The sequence below is a fragment of the Gigantopelta aegis genome, chromosome 15 (genome assembly GCF_016097555.1).
Source record: "Gigantopelta aegis isolate Gae_Host chromosome 15, Gae_host_genome, whole genome shotgun sequence".
Classification (NCBI taxonomy): Eukaryota; Metazoa; Mollusca; class Gastropoda; order Neomphalida; family Peltospiridae; genus Gigantopelta; species Gigantopelta aegis.
This window is the reverse complement of record NC_054713.1, coordinates 44,837,049-44,846,566: the sequence shown is the minus strand read 5'-3', so window position 1 is coordinate 44,846,566 and position 9,518 is coordinate 44,837,049. Positions and strand designations below refer to the sequence as shown.

Below are 9,518 nucleotides of genomic sequence, written 5' to 3'. Positions count from 1 at the left end.
TATTGTTTACAGTCTCCAAGCTGTTGTTTTGACCGTTGTGATGGTGATTCGAGACATGCGTGTTTGTTCGGGTTTTTATGATGGAGGGATAATTTCAACGAAATTTAACTGTCACATTTGTTATCTAGACGTGTGTATCAAACAAAACGATGGACTATCATCCTAATTAATGAACGGATTACAAATATTATCACAGTGAAAACGTAACGGGCACTTGCACTTTTCCGAAGTCCTGCCGACCCCGTAAAAGAGGCAGTTTGGACACTACTGACGTTTTGTTTAATATTTTGACATTCGCACAATGAAGGCATTCCTAAAAGGTGGCGAGGGGATGATGTTCCCCCTTTCCCCCAAGGTGACGACAGTTGGACGAGACAGTTGTGATTTGAATATACAGGTACTGGGCGTAGTGTAGGAGGTCCAATAGTTTATTACATTGGGTTAATACGGGGTGTATTTGTTAGGGATCGAAAACCGTTCTAGTATCGAAATACGTTGCAGGATTATGAAATTGTCATGTAAACTTGATAAAATAGTGTCTATTTATTAATAAATTGTTGACTGCATAGCTTCCAATAATAATAGATAACAAATTTGAATAATAAATATAGGCCAGGATGGTAACTAGGGAGTGTGGTATGAACTAGGAGTGTGGTTGAGCATCGTGAGTAGGGATGGGGTGACAGGGGGACTGTTCTCCTAACTATGTAGATAATGCTTTGGCAATGAAAATGAAATAAGTATATAGATGCTCCCACCCCCTTCTCTCGCTGTCATCTTCCGATGCCCGTGTTAAAATATGGCAGATATTTGCAGTGACAGCAAGATTCATTGGCAGTGAAGTCTTACATTTTTAATAACTGATTTTATCCATTATAGTAATTCCTATGAAACAGATTCCAAATACCATGCAGTAACTTTTAATATACTAAAACTTGTTCCAGCCAGTGCTCCACAACTGGTGTAACAAAGGCTGTGGAAGGTACTATCCTGTCTGTGGGATGGTGCATACAAAAGATCCCTTGCTGCTAATCAAAAAGAGTAGCCCATGAAGTGGTGACAGCAGGTTTCCTCCCTCAATATCTGTTTGGTCCTTAACCATAAGTCCGATGCCAAATAACTGTAAATAAAATGTGTTGAGTGTGTCATTAAATAAAATATTTCCTTCCTGTACAATACTAAAACAAAATCTACCCCTCAGCTAGTTCAAGATAAACCTTGATTTATCTATATGAATTACCCCTTACCCTGCTATTTCTGCCTTGCCCCATTCAAATACCTTGACCTCTGATGTACCAGTCATGGAGTACTGGTTGAGATAAAAAAAAAAAAAAACCCAAAACCCCCAAGATTTGTTCAGCTCTGATCCTTCAGCCCGTTACATCCAAGGCAAGCACTTTACCACCGAACTACACCCCCTGGTTTAAAACCACGCCTGCGCCTACAGTGGCTCCAAATGTACGGGTCAGATATCAGTATTCACCAGAGAATGCTTTGGGAAGTGCTTGAACCTTAATTAGATATAAGCACAAAAATAAGTTGAAATGAAATGAATGGGAAGTCCAGTGTTACACTAAATTATGAATGTGCTGACATCAGGGAATTCTGGATGTTGATAACACATTCACGTTTGTTAGATATTTGATATCAAACCTCACCAGTGCTATAGGTCTGTAGGGAAGACTGCTGGATGGGGGTGGGGGTACAACCTTTAGTCACAGCCTTCAGTAAGTACGGGCCTGAGCTATCAATCCTGCTATCCACCATTCACTCCCCTGAGACTAGTTCAAGGACAGTAATTGTTAGCTCACTTTAGCCTGTAAATTTATATGATCAGGATCAATATGGTAACTGACCTAGGTGGCATTGTTGTTAAGCCATCGGACATGAGGCTGGTTAGGTACAGGGTTCGCAGCCCGTAACTGGCTTCCACTCAGAGCGAGTTTTTACGACTCGGTAGGTAGGTGTAAGGCCACTACACCCGCTTTTCTTTTACTAACCACTAAACAACTAACAATTAACCCACTGTCCTGGACAGACAGCCCAAACAGCCCAAAATAGCTGAGGTATGTGTGCCCAGGACAACGTGCTTGAACCTTAATTAGATATAAGCAGGGAAATAAGTTGAAATGAAATATGGTAATATCTTAAACAGCTCTCCATAATCTAATTAAGAGGAAAAATTAATCATTCCTGTTAGTGTTTGTCATCCAATATGTGTTATTTTGTGCTGATGTATCATTTATTGATTCATTCATTTACATTACAAGGTCAGGATATAGATCAGAGTGGTAGAGTGCTCGCCTGAAGGATGTTGAATCATAGGATTGGTCACCCTCAATGGACTAATCTTTTTCCCATTCCAACCAGTGCCCCACACCTGGTGCACATAAAATACCCTTTGCTTTATTTATAGGAAAGATGATGAATCATAGGATTGGTCGCCCTCAATATATTAATGTTTTTCCCATTCCAACCAGTGCCCCACACCTGGTGCACGTAAAATACCCTTTGCTTTATTGATAGGAGTAGCCTATGTGGTGGCAGTGGGTTTCCTCTCCGTTTCTTTGTTGACCAAATGTTGAAATATCCATGGTAGACATCAATTAGCCATAGTTTAAATGAGCGGGATATAGCCAAACAAGGGTGGGACGTAGCCCAGTGGTACAGCGCTTGCTCAATGTGCAGTCGGTGTGAGATCAATCCCCATCTGTGGCCCCATTGCGCTATTTCTCATTCCAGCCAGTGCACCACAACTGATATATCAAAGGCCGTGGTATGTACTACCCTGTCTGTGGGGTGGTGCATATAAAAGATCCCTTGCTGCTAATCGAAAAGAGTAGCCCATGAAGTGGCGACAGCGGGTTTCCTCTCTATATCTGTATGTTCCTTAACCATATGTCTGACGCCATATAACCGTAAATAAAATGTGTTGAGTGCGTCGTTAAATAAAACATTTCTTTCTTTTTTTCTTTAGCCAAACAAATGACCCATTCACAGTAACACATTATTACCTAGAAATTTGCATACCTTTTTAACTGTGCTAATACACTAAATTATCACATTGGTTTATGACATGAATATTATGGGTAAGTTATTGAATAAAAAATCTTTACGTTTCATTAATAGATTATAAATGAAAATTGATCTGTTGGGCTTTACTGATGTGATGATTGATTATAAAAATACATAATTGATTATTGCTTGAACTGCTAACTGTAATTGTTCCTACACTTTTGAACATGGAATTGATGTAAATATGTTGGGGTTTCCATTTGTTTTTATGCATATGTAAAATGGGTGAATGGATGGATAAATGAATGAATGCATAGAGCCACCCATCTTTTATTTGAATAACACACAATTGTTCAAACTTTTAGGTGATGTTCCCACTGTTTAATGTAATTTTGTAAAGAACAATTAACTCTTCACGACATATTTGATGTGGTATCCTGCTAACCTGTACAACCGTTATTGTTTATTTTGATGCCTGTCCTTATCATACATAACTGATTGTGTATTCGAAAGTTGATCGATTGGTTTAAACTGATTATAGCCAATAATCAATGATGCAATTGTGACTGATTGCCAACAGTATATTTTATTTCCAACACGCTGTAATAGAGGACATAAAACAAGTGTATAATTACTACAGTAGAACACATAAAACAAGTGTATAATTAATACTGTATTTTATTTCCAGCTCCCCAGGGTGGACTACCAACACGCTGTGATAGATTACATAAAACAGCTGTATAATTAATACTGTGTTTTATTTCCAGCTCCCCAGGGTGGACTACCAACACGCTGTGATAGAACACATAAAACAGCTGTATAATTAATACTATGTTTTATTTCCAGCTTCCCGGGGTGGACTACCAACACGCTGTGTGAACACATTGTATAATTAATACTGTATTTTATTTCCAGCTCCCCAGGGTGGACTACCAACACGCTGTGATAGAACACATAAAACAGCTGTATAATTAATACTATGTTTTATTTCCAGCTTCCCGGGGTGGACTACCAACACGCGGTGCTTGAGTTCATGGAGCAGGACGAATGTTTCGTCTTACAGGACTTGAACTCTGCACAGGGCACGTACGTGAACGATACCCGGGTTCAGAATGCCGCGGTCAGACTTGCCCCCGGTGACATCATCCGCTTCGGGTACAACGGCACGCCGTATGAACTGCACATAGAGAACAAACCCCCAGTAAGTAGCTTGTATTACTATCATAATAAATTATATATTCTGAAGGGGCACACCGTACGAACTGCACATAGAGATCAAACCCCCGGTATGTAGCTTGTATTACTATCATAATAAATTATATACTCTGGAGGGGCACACCATACAAACTGCACATAGAAATCAAACCCCCGGTATGTAGCTTGTATTACTATCATAATAAATTATATACTCTGGAGGGGCACAAACTGCACATAGAAATCAAACCCCTGGTAGGTAGCTTATATTACTATCATAATAAATTATATACTCTGGAGGGGCACACCGTACAAACTGCACATAGAAATCAAACCCCTGGTAGGTAGCTTGTATTACTATCATAGTAAATTATATACTCTGGAGGGGCACACCGTACGAACTGCACATAGAGAGCAAACCCCCGGTATGTAGCTTGTATTACTATCATAATAAATTATATACTCTGGAGGGGCACACCATACAAACTGCACATAGAAATCAAACCCCTGGTAGGTAGCTTGTATTACTATCATAGTAAATTATATACTCTGGAGGGGCACACCGTACAAACTGCACATAGAGAGCAAACCCCTGGTAGGTAGCTTGTATTACTATCATAGTAAATTATATACTCTGGAGGGGCAAACCGTACAAACTGCACATAGAAATCAAACCCCTGGTAGGTAGCAAGGGATTTAATGATTATTCTGTGGGTCCGAACATAGGCCACTTCCCAAATGAAAGTGGTTTCAGGTTCAACAGCATGCCATATGAACTACACACAGAGAACAAACCCCCAGTAGCTAGCTTGGTATATTAATTAGGACAAATTATATTACTCAGCAGCAGGACTTCTAGATTATTGTGGCTAGTGATATTCAGTGTTGGGCTAGTAAATAACTACTATTGTCATGCCAGACAGGACTTCTAGATTATGGTAGCCCCACTCCCATGGCTAATGATATTCAATGTTGGGCTAGTAAATAACTATTGACATGCCCGATGGCTAGTGAATTTTTTTTGTCAAATGTTGCAGTTACGTCTGTTTTGTAAATATAAATATCCTTCCCACACCCAACCCATCAATGTTAGTGTTTTAAGCTCTATCTCCCTCTTTAGGTAACATATTGGATTATTACTAGTACTTAGTAAAATTGTATTAACTTTAAGTAAAGTAGGGCTGGTGAATTTTTAATTGTGGCTAGTAAATGTTTTAAATCACTGATCCAATGGTTAGTGGATTTTATAAAAATTCTAGGGAACATTTTGTTGAGTATTGCAGCGTGATTTGCTACATTAAACAGTAGTTGCTGACTAATTTTCAGCTGACTTAGAAATATCACTAATGAAGATTTTAAAAACTAAATGTTTCCTGCTCAGTGTGTTTATTATTATTGTAGGTGGCGATTTATGGTAGCTATATTTGCCATATACGACATGTTGTAGCCATTTAGTATTAGAACAAATTACAGTTGGCTAATCTGGCTACTGTAAAACTTGGTTTTTAGTTGAACACATACAGATGTTCATCACCGTGCACCAAACTTTTTATGGCAGGTGAGACATTTAAAGGCATACTGTCAGGGATTTTAAGACATTATTTCTCTAAAAATGGATAATAACTAAAAATTACATTAATTGTTGGAAACCAAATCTAGCTATTGCATCAATTTAACTGAACCGTGATGGAGTGAAATCCATGTCATCCCTCTCGGCAATTTTAGTTTTTTAATTATGGACCTTTGCCGTAATTCAATTCTTTTTACAAAATATCATTAATAAATGGAGTATGGTGGTTATGAAGATGGTTGAATAAAGTACATTTAGGAACAAATCAAATTATTTTTGTTCAGGTAATACTTTGTTAGACCATTAAATAGGTCCGTGGTCTGTGACAATATGCCTTTAAAGCTTTCAGTCCGTCATATTCTTACATAAGCCCACTGGCATGGCCAGTATTTTATATGGACGGTATGGGTGGGGTGAGTGGGTGGTAAGTGGCACCCAGACAAACTGCTATCCTGTTGAGATTGTAATGTGAAGAGAGATAAAATGTGTCCCTGTATCTTTGCTAATATTTTGCCCTATTGCTTGTAACCAAGTAATCTGCAAGTTACATTGTGTGAACACCACCTTAAGGTATTGTGTTTTAAAAAAAAAAATCTTTTGTTATTGATGCATGCATTGTTAGAAGTAATCTCTTTTGTGTGTGTATATACGACATTATGCCACTGCACAGACTACATAAAATTATTATTTATATGTGTGTGTATATATATATATATATATATATATATGTACATGTACATGTCATGGCATGCATTTTCATACTTAATATGAATACTGAAATGTGAAACCACAAACTTAAAGTATCATTTGCAGCTGTAAAAGATCTGCATTATTGCAGGCTGGAATCCAATTTAGGTTCAAGCATGCTGTCCTGGACACACATGCACGTCAGCATGGTGATGACTTCTTTTTGGCGTGGTGGCAGAATTGGGATTTGCGATCACAGCTAAATTATTTTTATTGGATGGTCTTCGTATTGATTTACAGAACATTGCATGTCACAAGCTGGTTAATTTGCTCATGTGTCAACAACAGGGTGTTAGCATCAATAAAATATTAACAGCCATTGTTACATCGGTCTGATCAATAATCATTGATTGCTAATCCAGTGGTGTTTTTTTATGTTATTCCTGGATTAATAAGATTTCTTTAGGATTTCATACAATAGAGAGCAATGGGGGAGGGACAGACAATATCCTATTAATAACCTATATTGTGGTAGTGGGTTTCCACCATCCCGCTCTTTCTCTCCCCACTCTCTCTCTCTCCCCACTCTCTCTCTATGTCCCTCCCTCCCTATCAACCTCCCTATTTCCCTCCTCTCTCTCTCCTCTCTCTCTCTCTCTCTCTCTCTCTCTCTCTCTCTCTCTCTCTCTCTCTCTCTCTCTCTCTTCCCACTCTCTCTCTATGTCCCTCCCTCCCTATCAACCTCCCTATTTCCCTCCTCTCCCTCCCTCCCTCTCTCTCTCTCTCTCTCTCTCTCTCTCTCTCTCTCTCTCTCTCTCTCTCTCTCTCTCTCTCTCTCTCTCTCTCTCTCTCTCTCTCCCCACTCTATCTCTCTCCCCACTCTCTCTCTATGTCCCTCCCTCCCTATCAACCTCCCTATTTCCCTCCTCTCTCTCTCTCTCTCTCTCTCTCTCTCTCTCTCTCTCTCTCTCTCTCTCTCTCTCTCTCTCTCTCTCTCTCTCTCTCTCTCTCTCTCTCTCTCTTCCTGTCCATCTCCCTCTCCATCTCTCAAACTTACTTTCTACAAAATGTTGAAATAGCTATATATTTGACACCAAATAGCCATAGTTTAAAATGTACCGAGGTGTCAAACAAATATTCCTTTATTTGTAGATTGCATATTCTTCTGTCCAGTCCCGACCACCATGGACGATTCCTGTTTACGAACAGCCCGCATATACACTTTACCAACAACAACTGCAAACCACCACACAGGGACTTCCCTACCTGAGTCAACCGAGCGGGCAAGTCACATCGGCTATACTGGGGCCACGGCAACCAGGGGTCCCTCTGCCACGACCTCCTCTGAGGTCACGACCTTTGTCTGCAGGGTCAGCCACGCGAAGGTCGACCGTGGATCCGAGATTCCAGGCTATTTCTGCATCTAATACTGTAGGATCACCTGTGTCAAGAAATACATCAGGTAATTGTATTCTTCTAAAGAGACCATTTCAACTTTAGAGTTTAGTGTATTTTATTAAAGGTATTTAGTCTTCTTATTCATTGTGGATACACACCACCATTAATTACTCCATGCAGTTCAATACAATTTCTGTGACACAATATATTCTGTGAAAAAGACAACAATATTGAGAGGTGATGTGAATAAAAAAAATATTGAGTTATCCAAATTATGTTGGAGCATCATCTCATTGTTCTTTTATATAATTAAGTGGCAGCATTTCTTGTGGACAGAATTTAGCTCAGTCGGTTGAGTGCTCGCTTCAGGTGCTTGCGTTGCAGGATCCAACAACCTTTGTGGATCCATTGAACTGATTGGGTTTTTTCTCGTTCCAACCAGAGCAGCATAACTGGTCAAAGGCCGTGGTATGTGTTTTCCTGTCTGTGGGAAAGTGCATATAAAAGATCCCTTGGAAACATGTAGTGGGTTTTCTCTAATGACTGTAACTGTCAGAATTACCAAAAGTTTGACATCCAATAGCTAATGATTACTTAATCAATGTGCTCTAGTGGTGTCATTACATCCTACATAGGTGAACCTCCTAGTAATCATGAAAGAAATATTTCAAAAGGCATTTCAGTACTTTATGTATTTGTGTAATGAAGATCTACAGAGCAGACTTTATTAATGAAACAGATATTTTGGTGCATGTCTTGTATGGTATTTCTAAGTAAAAGGTTATGTCAGGTGAAATTTGTAATCATCTTCCCATTGTTAATTCCTTGTTAAGACAATGCTTACAAATAAAAAAATATGTCGATCTCTTGTATATTTGTGTATATAACTTACTGGCTTGTAGGTGATCAGCTTGCTAAAAATATAGCTTTCTATTTGACAATGCAGATCCATCACTACCAAAGGCAAACGGCCCAGGTTTGATATTTTAATTAATTTTGTCTTTTAATTGCTTTTGTGTGTTTTAGTATTTTTGAAAATTTGTTATATTTTTCTAAATAATTAAGGCTTTGCATTAACTTTCATCTAGAACTGTAGTGTCAAAGAAATTAAATATATCATTTACAAAACATATACAGTGAAACCCCTTTAAACCGGACACCCTCGGAACCAAGTAAAGTGTCCGGTTTTAAGAGGTATCTGGTTTAGTGAGGTTAAGTTATGTACTGATTTTTAAAAACGGACCATGAAAAATGTCCATTTATGGGGGAATTCCGGTTTACAGAGGGTCCAGTTTTGAGAGGTTTCACTGTATTGTGTTTCAAATATCTCATCTTAACTATATCATGTGTTCTGGTGATGCTAAATAAATACATATTTTTATCACTGTTATTTTTTAATATATTCTTTTTAAAATATTTCATCGTATTAAAAAAAAATTGAATTCCATTAAAAAATAAACAAAAACAAACTCAATATAATTAAGTAATTTTCCAAAGTTATGTTGGTTCGTTGAGTAGTAAATATTACTGAATGTTATAGGGTAGTTATTTGGTTGTGTTGTTTGTGTTTGTGTTAGATATTTAGTTCTAGCTAGTGGTAGCGATAGCATTTTTTGTCATTGTCAAAACTGTTTTGGATCCAGTGGTGCCTGAA

At 38.3% G+C, this 9,518-nt stretch overlaps 1 protein-coding gene across 3 annotated transcripts in view; it reads left to right on the top strand.

Moving 5' to 3' along the window:
• Positions 1–52: 52 nt before the first annotated feature.
• The window catches only part of LOC121390032 (forkhead-associated domain-containing protein 1-like), a 45,840-nt gene continuing 36,374 nt past the window's right edge, over positions 53–9,518 (top strand). For 2 of the 3 annotated variants that reach the window (XM_041521733.1, XM_041521732.1), the window contains exons 1-4: positions 53–397; positions 4,010–4,216; positions 7,619–7,928; positions 8,811–8,840. In XM_041521733.1, coding sequence (XP_041377667.1) covers positions 302–397; positions 4,010–4,216; positions 7,619–7,928; positions 8,811–8,840 — 643 coding nt within the window. In that variant the 5' untranslated portion in view covers positions 53–301. The remainder of the gene's footprint in view (positions 398–4,009; positions 4,217–7,618; positions 7,929–8,810; positions 8,841–9,518) is intronic. The other variant, XM_041521734.1, reaches the window with a different exon arrangement.